Genomic DNA, 25,154 nt, shown 5'->3' with positions numbered 1-25,154 from the left:
TTATGGCTCATGTTCTGTGTACATTTTCTTCCCAATTTGTATTCTGTTTCCATGATTTTATGTGTCATTTAGAGGTTCCATGTTAGTTTTCTTTTTTATTTTGTTGAATATTGTGCTCTTCAAAATTTTCTGATTCAGTTGAGGTTCGAACAAAATTATAAGGATTTTGATCCCGATCCCCACTATCCATACAAGCACTCAGTAACATTTCTAGAACAATTTGGTCAGTGAGATCATCCATCCTTCTAGCTATCATCCAATCAATTTCTGTGGCCTAACAGAACAATTTGTGAGATCATAAGATATTAGCATTATTTTCTTTTTAAAAAAAACAAGATATTAGCATCAAGTGTACATATCTTGAAAGGAAACACTTCTAAAGTTCTACTTCTCTGAGATGCAGGAAATAAATAAACAGGTAACGTGGTTAATTTCAGCATCATGTTTGTCCCAAATTAGCACCATATTATGTTTTTTCCCTAATAATTATGTGAAAACTTATTCTATTGAGCCCCCATCAAAAGTATGTTTGTTATGACTTTTTACTATCAAATCTCTGTTACATAGATCAAGGCATTTGAGCATGCCCTTTGATATATCTTGATACGGCTGTAAGAGTCAGGCTGAATCATTTTTAAATCTTGAAGTTTTCCTAGTTTGATTGGTTCTCATTGTTGCTAGTACCTTGTTTCCAAATAGAGTTTGTCTGTAGCAATTGTATATAGATGGCGAGCTCTTCGTGGCACCTTGCAAAAGCTTGTGTGAATTGTGATTAGTCATTGCACCTGGCGCTAATTTCTGCAGCTCATCTTTCTGAAAGGTGTCATTGGGTTCCTATACTATCATCCCCGCTCACTTTGATGCAGCCTGTCGGTTTGCTCTTGGCAGTGAGTAAGTACTGCCAGGTTTCAATAATCCTGCTGATTTTGTGGCAGATTTTCCTGAAATATCTTCAGCTATATCTTTAGGATTCATCCTGGGGGAATTGGATAATGAGCTGAAATTTGGCGAGTCTTTGACTACTCACGGTTGAGGACCGTTTTGACTTTTGAATCATGTGTGCTTGCTGATCTGTTTGTCACCGGTTATTCAGCGTTATGCAACCTTGGCGTTGAATGGTTGGCACCAGAGTTTCTGGGTTATGATTCTGATCTAGACCACACCCAAGATAAATTGTAACCGTTGCTAAATTCTTCCATTCATTGTTCACGTTCTTTATACGTGGGTTGATGATCTCCTGGATATGTTTTGGCTTCTTAAGTTGTGTGAACCTGCATATCTTTGCAAAATGCAATCTGGTGAGTGCTTTTTGTAGCAGCTCGTGAATAGAGAAAGAGCTCCCGTGTTTGGCCCAAAACCAGCAGCTAGATTGCATGCTGGTGGTGCGATGCTGGCCGCATCCCACATGGATCAATAAAAAGTGGCCATCCACCAACCTGAAATTTGACGTCGACGACCATGTCAAAAATCCTAGCTGTTTTCTGTTTTGTCTCGCCGACGGGTCCCGTCCGGTGCTCGTCACCACTCACCACCCCGACCTTTTCAGATCCGTGACCACTCGTGCCGCGCCCAAACCGCGTCGCCATTCAATGCGGTCGAGTGTTGAGATCTGTACTGTCCCGGCGGCCTTGTACTATTGTACATTCTCTCTTCATGTGCCATGCATTTTGTACATGTGGCACGCTGCTTTTTTTTTTAGAAAAAAGGAGTTGCCATTGATTGCATTGAGCTTACCATGAACTGGACTGGAGAAACAGGCAGCAAATGCAGAGGACGGTAGATGCGTTGTCGGTGGCAGCGACCGTGCAGCCAGCCAGGGAAGCAGTATGCAGAGTTATGGGCTTATGGCTGGCTCTACCAGCGGACGGATCGAACTCTACGCATGGAGAGCTGGCGATTCTCGCGACCGACACGAATGGTCCAGCATGGCATTGGCCATGGCCTACGCAGCACACCCCCCCATCCGTTGCATACTCGCATGTCACGTTCTTCCCTTCCGATGTAGCATGGAAAAAGACAGGTGGAGTCCTTACAGATCGAGAGTTCAGAACTTCAGAGAATGGAGAAAGATCAGAGGCATTCCGTTCCAGCTACAAGAACTGTTTCTCGTTTGGAAAAAGAAGATCATTCCTGGAGAGCTTTCCTAAGGACCCCCTGCTTTTAGGGAGGGCGGCTAGACGGCAATCACTAGCCAGTGGCAGTGTCCGGCGCGTCCAAATCAATCCTGATCAGGAACGAACTACCCCACCTTGTTTGCTGAATACAATTCCTATAGTGATGGATGAGCTAACGGGTGCTCTGCGTTTCCAAGTAACCAAATGCTGCTCGTGCACTCATTGCTTCACGCGGGGGGTGATAACTCGCGAGCTTTGTTTATGGAGGCGGTAACAGAAGCCGGGGGGACAGCAACACCTTGGCTTGGCTTTATGGAACATCACTGACCCACTCACTCATCAGTCCACCCTTTTTACGGATACGCACGACGTCAAATCAAGCAGCCAAACCAAATCCACTCGGGGCGGCAGTGGCAGTGAGCCGGCGACTAGCGAGTGCGCGACGAGCCCATGGCCGGAAAATGGGCGTTCCGGTCTCGCAGAGGAGAGGAGTGGGTCGGCTCAATCCACGGCTGGGTTGGATGATGTGGGGGCCAGGTGGTAGGCGGATTGCCAGACTGCCCGTTTCGGCTGGGTGCCCACCACCGGCGGCGAGGGAAGGTTCGGCTCCGGCCCGCCACGAGCGCGTGGGACAAGGGCGCGCCACGGCCACGGCCCACGGCGTCGCGCTGGCTCGTGTCACCGCGACGCGCGCGGTTCAGGCACCAACAGAGGCCAATCCAACTCCGGGTTGCCGCCTCCGCCGCCGATTCTGTGCTCCGACCGCGCGCGCCTTTCCAGCGGCAGCGAAGTGGCGGGCTCGTGGCCATCCCGTTTGATCAGTATATCCCCCGCCGCAAAAGCGGCGTCGGCACACGGGGAGCCAGCCAGCCACGCGCACGCGCTTTTCACGTCGCGTGCCCACCACCGGCGGCTAGGGGGTGTTCCGGTGAGATCTCTCGGTTTAACGAATAGCGATGGCGTCACCTGGCAGGATTTCAAAATGTACCGGCTGGTTACTCCAGGAACATGAAGAAAAAGATGGCGCTGTCGACTAGTCAGTCATAAACTTGTACCCATGATGGATGGGGTCCTGGATTTATTGAACCAGAATCTAAGACCATGACGCCATGCTATTTTTTTTCAACTCTAAGAACCAGTTTGGTTCTCTAGTCCATGAACTAAAGTTTAGTCTATGGACTAAAAGTGGATTAAAGTGGTGTTTGGTTTCTTAAACTAAAAGGGATTAAAATCATTAAATGCTGTGGAAAGAAGACTATTTTACCCCTAGCCTCAAACTGCATCATCCATCCTATGCCAATTGCCTGGTGCCAAAATCTTCTGGCGCAAACTCCCACCTTTATGCTCTTTCACTAGACAAATCTCATGGAACACAAGCTTGCTCTTCTCACGGCGCTTCTCATTGGTGGGCATGAAGAACATCCCTATGGCGTACTCACCTGGCCGTGGAAGCTCAAAACCAACATCTTTGGTTACCTACCGTAACCTAAAAACGAAAAAAACACATCCAAAGTGAATCCCTCGACCACAGAAAGCTCTTCTCACTCGTTAACAACTCCAACTAAACTTGCCTCTCTGAAAAAGGCATGCGGTAGTGCAACCTCGAGTCGGTGACCTTCGCACCGCCCCCTCCGTCGCTGCCTCTGCTCTCCGCCGCCGCCTCTGCCCTCCCCCACCACCATACTCTCCGCCGGTGCCTCCGTGACCCCACCTCCTCTTCCCCCGCGGACGTCCTCGCCGCACTCAAGACCCTCCACCTCCACCATCACGCGCTTCGCCTCTCCTCTGTGCACGCCGCGCTCCTCCTCCCTCTCCTTCCCGGACTCCCTCCCCATCTCCCCTTGCCTCCTCCTCCTCGGCACCTGCGCCTTCGCCATGAGCGCCAAGGATCTCCCCAGCGGTGGATCCGGCGTGTGGAGCTTCAGGGGCGGCGAATCCGGCGGGGGATATGGGACCAAGAGGGTGCCCGCCGTCGTGGAGGGAGGAGCGAGCGGTGGCCGGTTTCGGGGGAGGGAAGCGCGCGGAGGGGGGCGTGCGGCGGGAGTCTACCGGCGGATCCGGGAGGGCGCGGCACGCCGGCGTGGAGGGGGGAGCAAGCGGCGGCAGGCTTCGGGGGAGGGAAGCGCGCGGAGAAGGCCTTGTGGTATAGTCTGGCAACAGTGGTGGTGCGGGTAACGGGTGGGAACAAAAGTTTTTAGTTTTTAGTCGGTTTTAGGAGGGGTGGGAGGGCTAAAGGATTTTAGTCTTCTAAAATTTTTTAGTCACTTTTTAGTTAAGTTGTTTGACTCTTTAGTCAGTTTTTAGTCACCTTTTAGTCAAAAAATTTTAGGAGGTGCCTTGAATGTCGGCAACATTTAGTATAAGTAGTAGCAGTTCAATAATGTTGAGTATAGCCTGCCCTGTACAGGAGTGCCCCATGACCAAGAATCTAGCCAGTTACAGGCTTACAGCATGACACTTATGATGGTCAACGGAGCAGCGCGTTCCCTTTTCCATTTCCATACCGCCAAGAGCAATGTAACGTAACGGATTCCAATCAATCGCTTGCCTCCCAGGTGCATTGCTTCTTCTAATGATGATGCAAAATTGTAAACCTGCAGCTGCCAACCTCGTAGCACTAGCAGCAGTACACATGCTGAACCTGAACAGTTTTTCTTTAACCTGCACTCCCCCGGGATTGCACATGACATGCGGCGACGACGACAGCGGTTTTGGGATCTAATGTCCAGCACAATTATTAACTAATCACTCCATCAATCATCAATTTTATAATATTAACCTCTAATCTACACGTCAGAGTTTAAAATTCAGCAGCAGGGGAGTGTGTGACATTCTGTAGTATCACGAGACCGGCCGAACCCAACACACGTCAAACGAAATCGGTACGCCTCCAAAAACCCCGCCGGGCCCGCGCGCATTAATTTTCGGTTCCGTCCCCAACAGCCCCGCCACCCCACCTCTCTCCCACCGACCGTGGGCCCGGTTGACTGTGGCCCGCCTGTCATCCAGACGACCAAGCGCCCTAATCCCCATCTCTATTTATACCAGTCTGAAGACACTTGCTAGTGATAGCGTCGCGTTCCCGTCCCGTGTCTTCCATCTCCCTGCTCTTCCCGTTCCGTCCTGTGAGCTGTGACGCGTGGGGGTGAGAAAGAGATCGGATTCCGGAGCGAAACGGCCAAGGACGCACTCGATTGCTACTTGGTTTGGTGCTGCTGCTATCGCTTCCACCCCTCTATCTCCATTACTCGAGTAATGGTGAGGAGGCAGTAGCGCTCAGTGGAGCAGCGGCCGGCAGCGCGGCGGAGGGGAGGGGACATCGCGGAGGAGTCACACTTCGCTGCTGCGGTTCCAGTGGCGGCCCGCGCGTGTCGCGCGCTCCATGCGGCTCGGGTGCGGCCCGTGAGATCCGTCCGCAGCAGCAGGCATGTCGCGGCCGCTGTACCGGGGGGTGTCGGGGATCGGCGGCAAGCCGGCGGCGGCGGTGGAGGGGGCGTACTACGACCCCAAGGAGCCCGGCGAGAACGGCATTGGCGGCCGGGGCGGCGCCCGGAGGCGGCACCTCGCGGCCGCCGCGGTGAGGATCGGGGTCCTGGTCCTGGCGGCGGCGGCGCTCGTGGGGTCGGTCGCGTGGGCGGGGACGCTCTACGCGGGGCGCGGCGCGGCGGCGCGCGCGGCCGCGGCCGCCGCGCACCGCGGGTACCGCCGCCTGCAGGAGCAGCTGGTCACCGACCTGCTCGACATCGGCGAGGTCGCGGGCGGCGGCGTCCGCGCCAAGGAGGCCGAGGTGTGCCCGCCCGAGTACGAGAACTACGTGCCCTGCTACTACAACGTCACGGACGCCGTCGACGTCTCGGATCTGGGCGGCGGCGTCGTCATAAGCTACGAGCGCCAGTGCACGCGCGACGGCAGGGTCGCCTGCCTCGTCGCGCCGCCGCGGAGCTACCGGATCCCCGTGCGGTGGCCCAGCGGCAAGGGCTTCATCTGGAAGGACAACGTGCGGATTAGCGGGCAGGAGTTCTCGTCCGGGAGCCTGTTCAAGAGGTGTGTGAACAAAACTTGCTTTGTAGAATTCGAGGGGTGGGTTTGGTCTACTGGTTGTGAATTCGGTGGTTGCTCATTGATAACAGGATGATGGTGGAGGAGGACCAGATCTCCTTCCCGTCGGACGCGCACATGGCTGACGGCGTGGAGGATTATGCCCATCAAATTGCCGAGATGATTGGGCTGCGGAATGAATTCAATTTCAATGAGGCTGGGGTGAGTTGTTGCCATTCATTCAGTTTTAACCTATGCTGTTAATTACTTATTTGACTTCCATATAGAGTGAATGCATACCCAGAACTAGCTGAAACTGAAAGTATAAAACTGAACCAATGGCATTTATGCCAGTGGGGTGTCATTCTTTGGTACACAATCTAATTCTTAAAAGAGTAACCCACTCTGACTAGTGCTCTTTGTCAACATCCTATAAATTTTCTGGCTTCTAGCAAGATTTTCCACCCACTTTAATTTTATCAGGATTCAGGACACCTGTACTTTATAGTGGTTGCATAAGTAGGTCCTGTGATTTCTGTTGAGCAGCTGTTTCTGGGCTTGGTCCTTGGTTAAGCATTACCTTTTTTACTTCATTGTTTTCAATATAATCGCGATGCAATTTTAAGCGCATAATAACTATGCATTTTTTTTGGGGGGGATCGTTCTTTTTTTTTTTTTTGGTACAGCAGCATTTTATTGGCAAGCTGTTGCCCTGTTTGATTTTTTCAGTTTCAGATGATCCTTTTTATATTCAGCTCAGTACTTGTCCGTTGTGGTCTTTCCACTTGACGGCACTTTAAAAATCTTGCATGTTGAGTGGGCTGGCTGGAAAGTGCCAGTCTATTTCGACTAAATTTGACTTTGGAAACTATACATGCCCAATGTGCTGTAAAGTATATATCAGGGTTTCCTGTGTTGTACTGGAAAAGTATGTTGGTAGGGCCCTAGGATCTTAATTTAATCCATTATGCAAAACATAGTTGGACATACCTTGTTAACTTTATGCTCTGATATTTTACAGTAAGACTTCGAATAATTGTTATGTTTACAGTAACATTTATGGTATTCTTTCTGATTGTGTTTCTTGCCATGCTATTTTCAGGTTAGGACAGTCCTTGACATAGAATGCGGATTTGGTACCTTTGGGGCACATCTTTTTGAGAGAGATCTCTTGACCATGTGCATTGCTAACTATGAGCCATCAGGTAGCCAAGTGCAAATTACATTAGAGAGAGGCATTCCTGCAATGATCGGTTCATTTGCAACGAAGCAGCTTCCATATCCCTATCTTTCCTTCGATATGGTGCATTGTGCAAAATGCAACATTGAATGGGACAAAAATGGTATGTGCTAGTCTTCTTCTTTCATGTGTCTTGTCTCTCATTGACTAAATGCTAATCAGCAATATCTTATATTAGCACATGCACATGTAAAAATCTTTATAAATTTCTAGTTGAATACTGAATATTCAAGGGCATGCAGTTGTGGGTTACTTTTAGTCGATGTGTAACTTTTGCCAGTGCAAACTTGCATATACAGAATTTCTGCAAAGATGGATTTATAGTAATCTGGTTCTTTAGGGTGGCAATAAAGTAGTATCTGTTACAGTCTTATACTAAATAAGTAAACATTACTTTACCCTGTAATTTTGCAGATGGCATTTTCTTGGTTGAAGTGAACAGGCTTTTGAGGCCTGATGGATATTTTGTATGGACATCGAATTTGAATACACATAGGGCCTTGCGTGACAAAGAAAATCAAAAGAAATGGACAGCCATTCGTGACTTCGCTGAGAGCCTTTGTTGGGAGATGCTATCACAACAAGATGAGACAATTGTATGGAAAAAGACAAATAAAAGGGACTGCTACACTTCAAGGTATTGTACTGCACACCAACACCTAGAGACTATAATAATAAATGTTTAGACTAGTATGAACTTATAGTGTTGTTTTGCAGAAAATCTGGGCCTGAGCTTTGTGGCCATGATCTAGAATCACCATACTACCAACCACTAAACCCCTGCATATCAGGCACAAGAAGTCAGCGTTGGATCCCCATTGAACATCGTACGACCTGGCCATCTCAGGCTAGACAGAACTCAACAGAACTTGACATACATGGTAAGCATTTGACTACATAATAATGGACCAAACGAGTGAACAAATAAATAAAGTAAAAGTATGTAAGTGTCTTAATGTTCAAATGTTTCTGCTTTGAATTAAAACCTTCTAATTTATCAGGCGTGCATTCAGAAGTATTTGCTGATGATACTTCAAGCTGGGACTCCATGGTGCGAAACTACTGGTCGTTGCTGTCTCCACTTATATTTTCAGATCATCCAAAGAGACCTGGTGATGAGGACCCACAGCCACCATTTAACATGCTAAGGAATGTTTTAGATATGAATGCTCACTTTGGTGGATTTAATGCTGCTTTACTGAAGGCTGGAAAGTCTGTATGGGTGATGAATGTTGTTCCTACGAATGCCCCAAACTATCTACCACTAATATTTGACCGTGGGTTTATTGGGGTTCAACATGACTGGTAAGTAAATAGTCCATGATCTTTTCTTTTTTTTTCTCGAGTTCTTTTCCCCTCTTTTTGTTTCAAGTGCACCGCTCTGCTAATTCTAAATCTTGAACTACATTTTCTTGATAAAGTTTTCCAAACTACAGTTCATATTATGGATGCATAGACAGTCATAATTCACAAATGTTGATACATGGAAATTTTAGGCTTATGGAAAGTTGCTGTAGAGGAATCATAGCATCCTCAATTTCACATAATTTTGTTAGAGTACATGGAGATTGATGCATGGTTGCATAAGTAAAATATCAATTTCATAGACAACTTTTGGCATTTGGATCTTCGGATCAACCTTCAGTTGATGGATGGCTAAACATGTGTTTAGGTGTGAAGCATTTCCAACTTACCCAAGAACATATGATATGGTGCATGCTGATGGCTTGCTATCACTTGAGAAGAGCCACAAGCATAATAGATGTTCTACTCTTGACATATTCTTGGAAGTTGATCGCATCCTACGACCAGAGGTAAGCAATTTTTTGGCCAATTACACTGATATGGGAATCGATTATTCTGTTGCCAATCATGTCTGTAATTCACATCTAGAGGTTGTTCGATGCATGTGTAGGATAACTCATAAGACATAACATTGCCCTCGTCAAAAAGGTTCATATGGCTTTCTGATTAGTGTTGTTGTGCTCGCGCCATACTGAAAGAGTCAGGGATACTCATTCGTACTAACTTGGTTTAGTTCCTTGAAAACTTTAGCCCTTGTCTGGCTGGCCATATACTTTGGTAGGCAATCATTCTGATCATGGTCTATTGGTAATGTAGACTCTACTACTGAAGAGGTTTGACATTAGTTTTTGCAACAGGAAAGCAAAATACGCTTTGCTATACTTACGGTTATTTATGGTACAACTATAATGCACAATTGCCTTCACCCATGATGAAGGCATGCAGCATGATGATCAGATTAGTCTTGCACTTGCATATTTCCACACATGTGGAGCATTATGCATCACTTTAAAATTATTTTTACATGTGTTGTCCAAAATTTTTATACTTGTTTGATGTTGATGCAGGGCTGGGTCATAATCCGTGACACCGCCCCTCTTATTGAAGCTGCAAGATCTGTTGTTACTCAACTCAGATGGGATGCCCGTATTTTAGATCTTGACATAGCTAGTGATGAAAAGCTACTGGTCTGTCAGAAGCCCTTTGTCAGAAAATAAGGAGCATAGTAGAAACTGACACAAGATATGGACTTATTCTTTCCCCCTACACACTGTTACATTGTTGTCTGAGCACAACTGAGTACAAATTTGGGTCAAGACACGGGAAGCGTGATTCTGCTAACTTGTCATGCATCGCCATGGAACCGCAAGGTTCCATTAGATTGATCGGGCAAGTGCATGCGGCAGAGAACAGGCTTGGTGGCTAAGCTTTCCAGGCCAAAGTTTTATTGCCAGGATACAGAGAGGAAGCCATCAAAATTATTTGAGTAGCGAAAAACCATATCCAATAAAGGGATGATGCTGCGGTGTACATAATCGCGGCCAATGTGCCATATAGGTATAATTCATATTCCCCCTTGTTACGTTTTTCTTTTTTTGTAATTGTACCCATTTGTTCTTGTATCATGTATGTAAATTGGTTGGTTTATATACTTGTCATCCCAGACTACAGCCAGTGAAATCAATATAATTATTTGGAGATGAATGATAAGCAATACTAAACCGTAATTATTCCATTATTACATGTTTCCACCATTTCTGTAGTTCAGAATTTTTGTACATCGTCTGGAACAAGTGTGGTTTCGTCCATTATTCTATAAGAATACATGGTTACCTGTAAGAAGAATGTACAAGCTTACAAGCAAGTTTCTTGCTTCTGATGGCTGTTTGGCGTTAGCTGGCGCCAGGAGCTATTGAGGTGAGTTGGTATTGGGGTGCTGCCATGTGGTTTGAGCCCCCCGTGCTCCTGGGCAGGATAGAGCGTCCAGTTGGCCGAAGTTGCTATGTGCCACAACAAGTGGGCGATGGCATTGTGATGGTGATGTGCCACCTTATTCCGAAGGAATTGGATGTCATTCTTTCTTTGTTCCATACATTTCTTTTTCCTTTTGGGTTTGCTGCTTGTAATATGTCAACTCTGCTAATACTCTGGACAAGCATAAATTCAGTCAAAAACGGTACCAGCGGGTCAGAGGCTTAGAGCATAGTTCATGAGGTCTGGCAAAAGGCATCGCAACGACTTCTTTTGTGTGGTCTTGGCTCTTGGCTGTGGCTGAAACTAGTGCTTTGATACTGCAATCCACACTTGATTGCGAATCATAATTCCATTATTCGCCAGCTGGGATAATCTTGCTAGCAAGTGTAGTTGTAGCGACAGTGACATGCCATCTGAGCCCAAAAATGATTGCCCCTCTCATTACTCTTCCCATGGTTCACTTCGATTCCATCACACCGCTAGCGCCAAGTGCCACGAACTATTTCCCTCTAATCAACCAGAATCGAGTCTGATTGTTTGCATAAGACCATGGATTACCTTCCCGGACGCTACCGTAAAAGGCGTAAAAGCATTGCACTACCAGCGATCAATCTCGGGCCAAGTGCGGTTCTTTTACCTCTTTCGACACAGGTACCAGATGCAAAGTTTCTCCCCAAGATTGCCACAAAACCAGCAGCAATCCGCACAGATTCTTCCCTGTCCAATTTATCCATGACCCCAAAAGCAAATCAGATTCTCCACGGCAGATGCGGCGGAGGCCGCCGGAGCCCAAACTCCAAGGTCGCGCGTGCCCACGCCCGCAAGGCCGCAGCTGACACTCTGACAGGTGCGGCCCCAGGCATCAAATGCCACGTGGACCCACGCCCGACCTGCGGGAGGGTCCACATCTCATACGCAGCGCGCGTAGCCATCATGTGCCGTCAATGCCCGGACACCTACTGCAGGCGGGGCCCACGCCCCCCAGCCCATCACCGCGGTTCCGGGTCCCGCACGTCATGCTCGGCGACGACCGCGTGCCCCGAGGTCCAGACTGGCTGGCGAGTGGCCCCGCGCCGCCCGATCCTGATCCGACGGTCCGGTAGCGCCCGAACCCGATAAAGCGACCCCCAACAACGCAAACCTCACACACCGAACCCACCCCCCCGCACCCACCGCCGCGCCCGCCGCTCGAGTCGCCGTGGCCGCCGCGGCAGCGCCCCTCCCGGCGGTGAGCGCAGCCCAGCGCGCCCGCCGCGGCCGCGCCCGCCGCCGCGCTCGGGGCGCCCAGATCTAGGCCTGATAGAGGCGTCTGCCCCCGCGGCCAGCCCCCATGGCGCCGCGACAGCCGTGGTGGATGGCGCTGCTCCTACCCTTCCTCCTCGCCGGCGTCGGGTCCTCCGCCGCCGCGTCGGTTCCTACCGATGCGTGCCGGGTCCCTACTACCGTGGAATCCGTCCTCGGGACTCCCGAGATGTGCTCGACGCTGGATCGCCTCGGCGACCCGGTCGGGGTCATCGAGGTAAGCTATATGCAACGTTGTGATAAAATAGCCGAAAAATGGTACCTATGCGAATTTGTTCATAGCACTACCATGTCGAGGTTAAACTAGCACATGATTCGTGATGCGAATTGTTTAGCGTGAATTAGTTTTGGTTGCGAATTAGGAAAGAGAGAAGTCCATTTTACCCCCCTATGTAATCGCTCAGTCTGAAAAACACCCCCAAGTCAAAAACCAGGAATCATACACCCTCCAACTCTCTAAACCAGACAAACTACCCCCTTGACCATTTCAACATGGTTTCTCATGTGGTTTTACTGATGTGGCAAATACATGGCATGCGGGTCCCACGTGTCAGTTGTTTCTCAGGTGGTTTTGCTGATGTGGCAGATACAGCACAAAACCAGAGCGAATTCCCTCCGCCTCGTCCCCATCTCCGGCCTCCTCGTCCTCCACCGCGCTCCTCGCCGCCGCCGCCGCCTCCCCGCGCCTGTCCTTTTCCTCCCCTTCCCTGAAGGACCTCCAGGCGCTGCTCCTCTCCGACGCCGCCACGCCCTTCCCGCCGCCCGCCGCGCCCTGCTCCCCCTCCTCCATCCTCTAGCCTCTTCCCTACCGACGATCCTCTTCCTCCCGTCCCCACATGCCACGCCCGCAGCTCCCCACCTCGCCCGCGGCGGCGCTGAGGCCCGCACGTCGGCTCGCCGCACTCACTGCCCCGCTTGCGGCGCCGGCCACGTGCCGCCCGCCCCGTCCGTCTCGCTCCGAATCGGCGGCGCCCGCGCGTCCCGCCCCATCTCCCTCGGCCGCGGCGGGGCCGAGGCTTGCCCGCAGCCTCGCCGGCGCTCCCTGCCCGGCCCGCAGCCCCGGCGCCGCGCCGCCCGCCCCATTTTGCTCGGCCGCGGTGGCGCCGATGTCCGCCCGCAGCCTCGTCGGCGCTGGCCCGGCCGATTCGCGGCGGCGGCGGCGGCGGCTCCGCTGGAGGGAGTGAAAGGCGTCGGCGATGTAAACACAGAGAAAAGGAGAGGGAGGGATGGAGAGGTGAGTGGAAAAAAAACTAGTGACAAGTGGGACCTGCATGCCACGTAAGCAAAACCACTTGAGAAACCAGGTTGACATGTCAAGGGGGGTAATTTATCCGATTTTGGTAGTTGGAGGTGTATGATTTCTGGTTTACGACTTTGGGGGTGTTTTTCAGACTCGATGATGACTTCAGGGGGGTAAAATGGACTTCTCTCAATAGGAAAAATAATCTTGCGAATTAGGGGGGAAATTTTTCTCTAGGGTTCATAATAACTACTTGCAAGATTTTTTTTAGCAGCTTGCGGAATATAATGAACCTTAGAGACAATTTTGTTAATATTTGTCTGTGGTTCTCAGGTTATGCAAATAAAAGTTTCTGTTCATTGGTTTGGACTTTTAGCTGCTTGCAATGGACACTTGCATATAAATTATGCTATTGCTTATGACAAAACAAACAAAAAATAATCCTTGTAGGGAGACGAGGTCACATTGGCAAAGGCAGTTAATCTTCTTCACATGAACAAGGATGACTATATTGCCATACTTTTCTATGCATCATGGTGCCCATTCTCACAAGAATGCAAACCAAATTTTGAGACATTGGCTTCCTTATTCCCAACTATTCGGCATTTTGCATTTGAGGAATCTGCAATTAGGCCAAGGTAAGTCCTCAAATCGTGTAAAGAAAATTTTGTTTCTTAGTGTAATACTTCTGTTTGGTGGAATAGTAATATGTTGCTGGAACTGCAGCATAATATCAAGATACGGGATTCATGGTTTTCCAACACTGTTTCTCTTGAATTCAACCATGAGAGTGCGGTATCATGGACCAAGGACCGTTAAATCACTCGCTGCTTTCTACACTGATGTCTCAGGTGTGCTATTTGTTCCTTATAAACTCTTGTCTCATTTTTCTTATTGGATGGCTTTACTTGAATGCTTGTCAAAATTCATCCTTGTTGCTTTGCACATCGAGCAACTGATCCATGTAAGATTATGAGCTTGGCTTTTTTCAGCTCACTTGTGGTCTCTTCATTCCAAAACATTAAACATTGTTGTTGGTTCTTTCTATGCTTAAGTCGTTTACAATTCGTAAATTTATGTGATGAAGGTATCAATGCTTTGGTGAAGTCAACTGCAGGGGAGGCCATGGTACATTCCTTAGATGATATTGAGCATAAAAAGGACGCCGAACAGGAAAATTGCCCATTCTGGTGGGCGCGTTCGCCTGAGAAAATACTTCAGCAGGATACTTACCTGGCATTGGCGACCACATTCGTAATTTTGAGGTTGCTGTATCTTCTTTTCCCCAAGATAGATTCCTTTGCCAGATGGGCCTGGAGGAGGCATAATCTCTTTGCAAACTTGACGGGTGCACATGAATATTTTCTCAACTACCTTGAGCAAGCAAGACAGAAATTCCATAGGCTCTACCCTTCAAGTTCAAAGCGGGGGAATTTGCAGGAGGGGGCAATGAACGCCACTGCTTGGGCCTCAAAGTCATTAGCTTCTGTATCGATCGGAGAACCAAGCACCATGGGAAGGACAAACTCTACGAGTGAGCTAAGATGAACTGTAGCTTCTTTTTGTCCGCAGGGATATATATGTACAGTACAGTAGAGTGATCAGGATATGAACACCAAGAATCTGTTGTAACGGCTGTATTACTCATTGTAACATCCTCCTTAGAATAAGCACATTCACTGTTTCGGCCCCTGTTTCTCGTTGTTGTTACAGCCCAATTCTTTGGAGGAATAAAAGTCTCTGGTGTATTGCGCAATATCCTGTGTTCTGAAAATTGGTATGGTGACCTCTGCGTTCTATGTTGGGTGCATCCAATTTTCTGCTGAATCTAATGTCATCGTCCAGGGATGACTCTGCGGAGTTCAGAAGCAAGGAAAAACGCATAGTATTACATACGTTCATTATGTAATTGGAGTCAAATGTCAATATGAACTTTTCCTTTTTGCTATACTACATTCATACACAAGCACTTCTATGGAGTTATATGCTACATGGTTTCCACTCTGCAGGCGATGAGCTACGCGAGCAGCCTGCGCGACTCGACGTACCAGCGGGTGTAGGAGGACTCGAGGTTGGGCCAGTCGGTGTCCGGGCAGGCGGCGAAGTGGTGCAGCCAGAGCGAGAGGACCTCCTCCCGCTGCTCCCAGCTGAGCTTGTCGATCAGGTCCTCCAGCACGGCCACCATCTCCTCCCGCTCCCGGCCGGTCAGCACCGGCGCGTCCGTGCCGTTGCTGCCGCGGCACAGCAGCGGCAGCCACGACCGCAGCATCGCCATCCGCTGCTCGGCGACCGCGCCCGTGTCCTTCCCTCCCGCACCCTGCTCGAACTCCCTCGAGTTGGCGTGCTGGAACAAAAACACTGCGCACGAACCAATCAAACAGCCCTTTCATCAAACTGGAAGCAAAAAAAAGGTACGAATATGCTCAAGCAGGACTGCAGAAAAAAGAAGACCAGGGACATTCTGGGGAATCAACAGGCATCCAGAGGGCCTTATTGTTTCTAGGTCCAAGATGTAACGTTCCAAGGGTACAACTGCAAGGAAAGGTCTAGGACGGACCTAAGTGAAAAGGCACATGGACCTCGGGGTAATAAGTAGAAAGATGGGAAGGGGCAAAAGAGCAGCACCAGGGGCATATATGTAAGGGACCAGGAACCTGTGCGCAAAATCTCAAAAATTTTGGACCATTTCTCGACCTGGGCTGGACTAGAAGGCCCAAGCGGTTTGGCTAAGCGGCGGACACTTCGGAGATTCTCTCCGCCGCGAATTTTATTTTTGCGAAATTCCTAGTTGCACTGCACATTAAGAAAATAGCTCATCACTTCAAAAACAAAAAATAAGAGAAGAAAATAGCTCCATGATCTAAAAAAGAAGCTCCATACGCAGCAGGCCATTAACTACTGCGGTTCGCTTGCTTAAAAAAAACTTGTTTACTTGAGCACTGCAGCAACGATCCTATGCAGGCGGTAAATTAACGGATAGTCTCATAGTAACATATATGCCGAGGACGGAGAGGCGTAATGTGATGTCTAAAAGGGCACTGCTATGCTAATCAGCTCACACCATGCTCCCCATGTTTGAAGCCCTCGCGACCACGGAATAATCGTCATCTCCTCCTCGTCGTTCGTCAGCCACACCACGGGCACCGCATTTTTGCCCCGTCAAAACGTCGTGCGCACATATCAAACCACGACGATTTTCGTCACAGGCGCTCGTGAAACCACCACGAATTCGCGAAACATATCATGTACGCTACGCTCAATGCAATCTTCGCAAAATTTGGATCAGAGCAAAATTCGCAGCGCTGATGTCTTTGTCTGAAACCGCAAAAAAATGAAGAGCTTTAATTTATTTCCACGTACCGGCGAGCCGAAGCAGCGAGACCTGTAGCGCCGGCTCGGCGACGAGCGCGCGGCTCCCGAGCCTCGCCGCGTCGCCGAACTGCACCACGGCCTCGCGCGCCGCGCCGCACTCGGCCATCTTCTGCCCGAGCCACAGCAGCTCGGCGGCGAGCTTCTCCGCCGCGGGCCCGCCGAACCCTTCGTCCAGCGAGGACGCCGCGGCGGGCCTCCACCACCGCACCCCCGTCCTCACGGCGCGCACGGCCAGCTCCATCCCGGGCCACTCCCCTCCCGCCGCCGACTCCAGCTGCCGCAGCGTGCGCGCGAACGCGCCGGCGAGCGCGGCCCGGTTCACGGCGCCGGCGCGCGCGCGCACGTTGTCGTCGAGCAGCCGCTCCGCGAGGCCCCGCACCAGCTCGTACTTTCGAGAGGCGACGGGGAGCCTTGACGCCACGGAGAGCACGTGCGCGAGCGCGCGCCCCACGCAGGTGTCCCCCGCCGGGGACCCCGGCTCCGCGCGCGGAAGCGTGGGCGCGAGCGCCGGCGGCTGTGGTGGCGGCGCGGGCGCGAGCGCGGACAGGAACATGAAGAAGAGGGAGATGAAGGCCTGCGTGGCGAAGAGGAGGAGGCGGCGGAGCACGGTGAGCGCGCGCGCCGCCGCGACAGGGAGCGGCAGGAGCAGGAACTGCTGCTGCTGGTGCTGCGCCGACGACGACAGCAGCGGCGAGAAGGCCGAGAAGAGGCCCGAGGCGAGCGACGCCAGAGGGTCCATCGGCGTCCGGAGCTGCTGCACGGGCTGCTGCGGGAGCACCCGAGCAGGGGAGGGAGCAAGTCCGTGGAGGAATGGAAGAAAGAAGTGCAGGTGTGCGAGGCTCCCAAAGTCGCAAGTCGCAAGAAACGTCCGCGCGCCGAGGACGGAGACGACAAACTGGCTGTCCCAAACCTGTGAATATGATTTTTCACGTATACATGTTACCACTTGAGTTATCCAAACCATTCATTCTTAAATTAACGTGAGATGGATCGTAGGGATGCGAGAAGTACGTGAAGTAGTTAGTTGGTTTACGGTTGGATGAAGAGAAATCAACGAGTGAGATAAATCCTGTGATCACCCCGGTTCGTCTAGTTCCGTCGATGTGTCAAATCCTTCGCCGAAGAGAGAGAGATACGGTGAGAATGCGAGCTCTTTTAATTTTTTTTTGTCACGTTTGATAGTTGGACTTCGGGCGTGTTCATGTGGCGTAGAGTTGGTTTTACGGGATAGATATTTCTGCCGGAATACATGTCGCTGAAAGAACGGTAGAAATTTCTTTTCTTATATTGGTCACATGAAGAAAACAAAAGGTGAATTCAGAAGGGGAAAAAGAAGTTTGCTTTAGCTAAGTGTTACGAACCTGCAAGCAACGAAATACGTCCGTTCAATACTACGGAAGTACGGATAAGAGGAACCAGGGCAACCTTGACACGGGCACTGCACAATCAGACTCTAGGTGGCCCAAGCACTGGAAAGTGTTCTCGATTTTCATTTCGAAGCAGTACAGCCATATTATATAATACAAAATTTGCCGCCTGCCGTATCGCACGGCGACGACTGGATCTCACAGTATAGTCGGTTGAATTTCGGTCGACTCAACGACAGAGCCTCTGTTCTCAGCTCAGGAGATACAAAAATCTCCTCACAGTCGTCCTGACCTGACTAGTGAGGCACAAATTTATGAATGACAGAAAACCGAGCAAGAGTTCAATGACTCGTGGATAGTTTAACTGGCAGATCGCACGGACACTCCTTTTCTCTGTTTTTTTACAAGTGACCGATCAAAATTGCCTTCAACCAAGGCGCAGCCAAGGCGCGTCTCCAAAAATTTACAGGTTTGAGGCTGGCACTCCTCATCACTTCAGGAGTTTTTGCAGCCTTCTCTCTGCCGCAAGAGCTGTTTTGTTCTGTGGTTCCAAAGCCAAAGCATGCCGGAAATCTGTACATCCAATGGATGATGCAGGTACAAATTGGGTTATTCACAAAGTGTATTCGAGAAAGCTTTGTAGATCATACAGTGTAGATAATGCTTCCATAAAAAACATCAGACAGCTCAAGACATGCATGAAACTATTTTGATTCTGATAGCTCAAACCATAATAGCATCACTAAACTCTTCTCTCAACAATAAAATAAATTAAATTAACTAAATGCTAAGACCCATCCTCAAGAGTAAGAGGGAAAGAGAGCGTGCAACACATAAAAAAAGTGATTATGTTCAACCAAACATCTAATGGATGCAAGTTACTGGCTACTGGCTCAATTAAATGTCAACTTTAGCATTTTGATATGTGGCTAAGAACTGAGAAGTTAATGCAATGACAGAAAACTGCCTCACCTTGAAGAGCTTCTTTGTAATTCAAAGTTACTTCCCTCGCACAACCTCGCCGTAGGTATGCTTTAACGTTCTGAAATAAACAAAAGTAGTTCAGAGGAAGGATTTATATCACCGTAACAGCACAAGATGGGAAGGCTATTAGCATCATACAGAACTATCTAATCTAACGAATCTATACATATTCCTTTTATAATGGTTAGCATTACTTACTGGAATGTTATGTCGAAAAAAATCTCTTACCTTTCTATCCAACAGTAAGGCCTGGTCACAATCTGCTTCCGCTTGTTTAAAACTGCACAAGTTTAAATATGGCAGATTTAATGTACTCATATTAGAAAAACTTTGAGCGGAAAAATATTGTTGGTAGCAAGCATACCGGCCCAGTTCCAGGTAAGCAGCTGCTCTATTGCAGTAATAAGTTGCATTTGTGTCACTCAAACTGATGGCCTCTGAATAAAACTCAGCAGCCTTGCTCCACTGTCTTCTTTTGAAAGCACTATTTCCCTGTGAACATGTGTTCAAGAAATGAACTCGGCTGCTTTAAGTTGGTGGCAACAGACAAGAGTAACTTTCTTACACCCCACAACCACTTAATAAGTAACTACTTTTTCTATCTAGTATTTTAATGCTGTGCAATCAAGACGCTGTCCTACAATATAGATCCAGACAAGATTAATGATACTCAATTACGCCCCAAAAAATGATACACAATTACACATGAAAGAATATAACATAGCAGTATCATATCCCTCTACCCAAACAAGCCTTTCTAGACTCGGAAATAAGAATAAACATTTTCATAAAATAACCCTTTAATCCTATTATAGTTTCTTAAGATCCTTCTAATTAAGGATCGTAATTTTTTTTAGGATTGAAGAGAGCGAATGTGATGACATCTTCTAGTAAAGGTAGAAAGACTTGTATCAGGAAACGGTCTGTTAAATTCACAATTAGCATGGAAGGCTGGAACATGGTAATAGTGCTGATTGTTTTTAAACTTGTTATTAGCATGGAGCCCTGGACTACGGTGTTGCTCAATTTTAAATCAGGCCCAGGACAGAAGGTGCCAAAGGCCTTTCAGGACAATATTCTCTAGAAATCAGATCATACTAAACTAAACACACTCAACCCATACTCTCTCTTAGCAAAAGAATCCAAGGGTCAAACAGATAACCTTGTCACTCAAAAAACAAAACTAAGAGACTGTTTGCGGAAAATAAACCTTTTCTTTCAGCAACTCTGATTCATCAATATCAACGTCACCATTGACTACTGGTGCGGCTACCAACTTGGATGCCAAAACTACTTGGTCCTGGATGAGAGAATATGTATCCACGATAGTACGAAGAAGGGATTTGTCTGATCCATGTGCTGCTACAAATGAAAGAGAAACATGATGATCCAGATTTGACCAGGGTATAGTGACCTGCAAAAGTGAGGAGGTGGTTTTTATTTTTATTTTTCCCAAGAGGAAGAAAATAACACAAATAAAATCAGTGGAAATACTCCTCTACCTCACAACAGCCAGAAAGTGCAGCAATGCCCACAAATTTGTACATTCTATCCTCAAATCCAGATGATAGTCTTTCTTTAGAGTTTCTCTTCAGAGGATATCCAGCTGTGGTTGGTAGAACTAAAATTCCCGAATCCTAAATGGCACCACATGAAAGAAAGAGTTAAAAGCAAAGACATCATACAAATCCCATTCAATCTACCAATCAACTCTTGGCAGAATTTACTGTGAATCCTCTTGGTGATACAGTAATATGAAGGAATTCTCATGTGATCAATTTTGTAACTTAAAGGATTAATATACATGCACACATTTTATCATTTCCTCTGGGTATACTATAAAAAGATAAATGTAAGGATTCATTATCGGTTCCTTTTTAACAGAACCAAAATCCTCCATTTAAAATCACTTTGTTGTTATCCTATACAAGGTACACTCTTATTCACTAGCTACTGCACTATTGCAGCATGAACTTTCTAGAAAAATATAAAATGCACGCTGCCGAGTATCTAGTTAAAAACCTGTGAATAAGAGAAGGGCTTAAGTGGAAGACTACCTTGAGAAGATTCTTGAGTGCCGCCCGCAATTCATTTCTTATTGCATACAAAGATTTAATGTTATCATGTGCAAAGTTCACAGCTCGAAGCACACAAGTAGAGATATCAAGGCCAAGCTTAGGTTTAACAGTGTTAACCCAATTCTCATGATTTTCCTTAAACTCGTATCTGAAAATTTTATTGACATGTAAGTCCCAGGGTTGAGCTAGAAGCACCAAGCAATAAAATAAATAAATCCAGTTTTAAAACAGTAGCGCAGCCCAAAAAAATGATTTCCCTTGCATTAAACTATTGAACAATATCTTTCATAAAAAACACAAGAAACTTAGCTGCATTGAAAGTGAAATGTAGCACCAGGCATGGAAGATGAGTAATCCTCCCAAAAGCATAAGAAGGTTTGCTTGCAAATACAATCACAAGCAGGATAGACTCCCAACTCCCAACTAGTAGATCTAATCAGCAATCCAGAAATCCACAAGTTCACAAAGTACAAGACTATTTTCACTAAAACAGTACAAGACTATTGTCACTAATACAGACGTTTCCACGCATAAAGTACAATTTAACTATCTGAGTACCTGACATGGTGCCCCAAGCTGCCAGTAATTCACCCATAAAGAACTAGGCAACTCAGGATATCCTAAAATTCAAAGTTTTGACATCAACACGTGGACGCAGACCGCAAAATAGCATAATAATATGACCAGACCAAATTTTGACTAGCTCCTAAAAAGTGTATCATCTCTGGTATTTACAGATGAAGATATCAGTACCTGAATACTGCAACTGAAATTTCTAACGCTTAGTATTTTAGGCATTCAAGATCCTTACTCCCTAGTCGGCTAGTTGTTACTTATTTGTTTCATCACCCATCCCCCCGAGTGAAAGTAAATTTTTTGTATTCTCTTTCTAAACTGGGGCAAATGATTAATGAAAGCAAACCTCTGCAGTAACAGCATCACTGTGGACAGCGCTTTCAAGGCTGACATTCCTTCTTGTAACTTCGTAGCAGGTTCGCAAAACTCCTTCAGGCTAGGTACATTTGAATAAAGATATTGGCCAATATTGATGTGTTTAGGTGGCTGATCTGCAAGATATGGGATTAATTGTGCCAGATCTGGCTTGGTAAAGTAACAAATCTATGAATTAAAGATTAAAGAAAAAGGACACATCACTATGATGACTTACATCCGGGTAATGTTTGGACAGCATTTTTTATGGCATGCACAGTTTTCTGGTTAGAGACCTTTAGCAGCTGAAAGCAATCATCAGCAAAAACAAATTGCCTTGTTTGCTTAAGTCCACCTGCAGTAGCTGGTAGTAGAACTTCTCCAACACGATGAAGAACACATGGATCTCGCGCAAACCATCCTACAAAGGTCCAGAAATCCAGTGAAATAATACATAATAAACAATTTTTATTTCCATTTAAAATCTAGCTATGATGCTACTACATGACACTAACATCCATAAGTGGTCTAAGGCTGGTCTGATTGGAGAAGGCTGTTCCAATCTATACAGTAATATTCTGTAATGAGAGGGCTGGATCTTTCTTGGTCTGTGATTACTTATTTGGTTGAATGATATTAATCATCAGTTCCTTACTCTACAGAAAAAATTGTTCATCAGATATCCTATATATGTAGTGTGAACAATTTTTTTCATACCGAAACTCTGTATATTTTAATTATGACTCCATTGTATGATTGAAGTCGCAGTTATTTACTATCTTTTAATCTGATTACTTCTTTTTACAATAAATATTTATATGGACTTGACCTTCTTTTTACAATAATCATGGCACACAAGGCTCTGCATGCTCACAAAATAGGTACTAAACTTGTGTCACAGAAGACATGAAAATGCTCGTCATAATAAGTATTAAGTAATAGATATAACATAAAAGTAAGAGCAAGGAAATACCAACTGTATCTAGACTTTGTGAATTTGCTATTGTCCCAAGAGTAGAAACAACACCATAAGAAGGCCTGAAACAAAGTAACCCACAGAAAGAAGCTGGAATTCTCACATCACCAACTGTATCGGTGCCTACAAGAGTTTAAGGGATTAAAGGGTCAGGAATAGAAGAAAAAAATATGGAGAAGTGGAATGGGCAAAACATAACACTATTTTACACATAAAGGCAGCATCGATATGACGTGGCAGAAAAAAGGGAAAATATTTCATTTACAAGGACAAGTAGGGATCTATAATCAGAAGAGGAAGTTGGTAGCAATCTTTCTGAAATACCAAGAGCAAAGTCGACAAGTTGTGCAGCAACTGCCACAGCAGATCCACTGCATGATCCACCAGGGACAAGTGACGAAGAAGCAGGGTTGATTGGTGTTCCACAGTGCAAATTTTCTCCAGTGACACTGACAAAACATGGTAAATGAGTTTGCAATAAGCATGGTAACTGGTAAATTTTAGAGAGTTTTTCACCCAAAAAAGATCCTAATTTCCTTGATATTTACGCAAACAATCATGTAATTGTGAAGGTTTATGGATCTGGTCACATAACAAAAGTAAAACTTAGAAGGTACTTCTGAGTTACAACCCCATAAGGCAAACCATTGCAGTTTTAATGCTTAAGTTATCTGCGAACTCAATGTTAAAATTTTAGTATTATTCTTAACCATTTTGGCCTTTACCATTCCATTCATATGCATCATTAAGTATACAATCTGGAGCTGTCTGAAATCATGTCAGTAACTGAGTGACCTGAGGCCAACAATTTACAACATTAATAATCGTTTCAAATCAACTCAATTCGAAGCAACAAAAGGTACAAACCCGAAGCCGAGTTCATCCATGACTGTCCTTCCAACGCAGGTGGCCCCCTGCTTCTGCAGCAATGTGACAGTCACTGCTGTGTGCCTGGGCGCCTCGTGAGTCCTCTTCCAGTCCGGGTTCCCAAACCCAGCGACATAGCCCTCGATCTCGAAGCTAAAACAGGACAAAAACGATCAAAAACACGGCAGGCAACTAAGATCGCTCGGAACAGCGAAGCAGAGCAGGAAGCTTCCAGGGCTTACTTGTCACTGGCGGCGAAGGTTAGGCCCGAGAGCAGATGGCGCGCGGCGGGAGGCGGCGGCTGCGGCGGAGGGGAGAGCTCGAAGCGGTCGCAGAAGGCTCCAAAGTCGGGCGGCGCGCCGGCCTTGCCCCGCAGCCACCGCCTGCGGCGCCGCGCCGCCTCCGCGAGGACGATGACCCCCGCGACGGCGATGCCTGCGACGATCCAGACGCGGGGGTTGGAGGCGATCGTCCCGCCGCCTCCGGCACCGCCCGATTGCGCCGAGAACGCCATGGGTGCGGCGCAGGCGTACGGAGTCTAGGGTTTTTGGAGGGTTTTGGAGAGGGCTCGAGAAGCCACGGAGGCGGAGTGGGGAAGAAGAAAGAAAAATGCTTTTGCGTTGGGGCGGTGAGTTCCACTTCAGCTTTGCTTTCTTTGGATTTTTTTCGCGTTTATTCCGGGCGATTGTTTATTGCTGTGGGGCCCGATGCCAGTGACGTTGAGGCTGGGTTTTCAGGGGACCGAGGCCGTCTTTATTCTTGTTTGACAAGTCAAGGGAGACGGACGGTCCGCGGGCGCCGGGCGGTTTGTTCCGGTGGGCTTATCTCGGGCCCTGTTACTTTTCTCGGCGGGCTGTAAGGCGACTGACAGACATGGGCTTGGTTGGATTCTCAGGCCTACTAACATATGAACAAAATGAATACTGGGCCGATTTCAGTCTCAATTTAAGAAATCATTTTTTATTTGAAAAATGACACACTAAAAAATGAAACAGAAGTGCTGCTTATGATCTTGCTTACCGACAGACCATCTGCTTGCAATTATCAACTGCAAGAGGGAGCATTTGTCGATAATCAAACTATAAGCTAGGCAAGGATGATGAACATGAATCTAACTGGTTCTAGTCATGCATCTTCTCATATACGAAGAATAATACGTCATATGTCCAAGAAGCTCCAGTTTCTGCAGTACGTTCTTCAGAACAACAATTGCATCTGCAGTCGCCAACTCGCGTCACATTCTCGTCCTTTACATGAACCATTAAAAACTAAGCAAGTTGGCATTCCACAACTGCAAGCACAGTATGCCATCTGTCAATGATAAACAAAAGGGTTATTATTTTTATCGGCAGACACTCACACCCATG

General features: G+C 47.4%; 3 protein-coding genes across 3 annotated transcripts; 1 reads left to right on the top strand and 2 right to left on the bottom strand.

Moving 5' to 3' along the window:
* The first annotated feature begins 5,180 nt into the window (after positions 1–5,180).
* Positions 5,181–14,969, top strand: LOC101752622 (probable pectin methyltransferase QUA2). The gene is made up of 13 exons (XM_004953906.2): positions 5,181–6,158; positions 6,245–6,374; positions 7,255–7,495; positions 7,807–8,029; positions 8,110–8,273; positions 8,394–8,697; positions 9,065–9,206; positions 9,765–9,911; positions 11,637–11,765; positions 11,975–12,190; positions 13,664–13,851; positions 13,940–14,064; positions 14,301–14,969. Exons 1-13 carry the CDS (start codon positions 5,542–5,544, stop codon positions 14,759–14,761), a joined length of 3,087 nt encoding a protein of 1,028 aa, XP_004953963.2. The 5' UTR covers positions 5,181–5,541; the 3' UTR covers positions 14,762–14,969.
* A 109-nt stretch (positions 14,970–15,078) lies between these two features.
* LOC101770073 lies at positions 15,079–17,577 on the bottom strand. The gene is made up of 2 exons (XM_004955161.4): positions 16,574–17,577; positions 15,079–15,571 (listed from the first exon to the last, which is right to left on the bottom strand). The coding sequence occupies exons 1-2, from the start codon at positions 17,547–17,549 to the stop codon at positions 15,231–15,233; spliced, it is 1,317 nt and encodes a 438-aa protein (XP_004955218.3). The 5' UTR covers positions 17,550–17,577; the 3' UTR covers positions 15,079–15,230.
* Positions 17,578–18,043: 466 nt separating this feature from the next.
* Positions 18,044–24,410, bottom strand: LOC101786094 (outer envelope protein 64, mitochondrial). Its single transcript, XM_004953903.3, has 13 exons — positions 24,030–24,410; positions 23,788–23,940; positions 23,245–23,369; positions 22,918–23,043; positions 22,183–22,365; positions 21,937–22,081; positions 20,994–21,162; positions 20,439–20,573; positions 20,147–20,350; positions 19,301–19,428; positions 19,165–19,216; positions 18,925–18,994; positions 18,044–18,525 (listed from the first exon to the last, which is right to left on the bottom strand). The coding sequence occupies exons 1-13, from the start codon at positions 24,299–24,301 to the stop codon at positions 18,443–18,445; spliced, it is 1,845 nt and encodes a 614-aa protein (XP_004953960.1). The 5' UTR covers positions 24,302–24,410; the 3' UTR covers positions 18,044–18,442.
* Positions 24,411–25,154: the final 744 nt, after the last annotated feature.

Source organism: Setaria italica, chromosome I (assembly GCF_000263155.2).
Source record: "Setaria italica strain Yugu1 chromosome I, Setaria_italica_v2.0, whole genome shotgun sequence".
NCBI lineage: Eukaryota > Viridiplantae > Streptophyta > Magnoliopsida > Poales > Poaceae > Setaria > Setaria italica.
The sequence above is the reverse complement of the archived record's forward strand: the minus strand, read 5'-3'. Positions and strand labels throughout refer to the sequence as shown.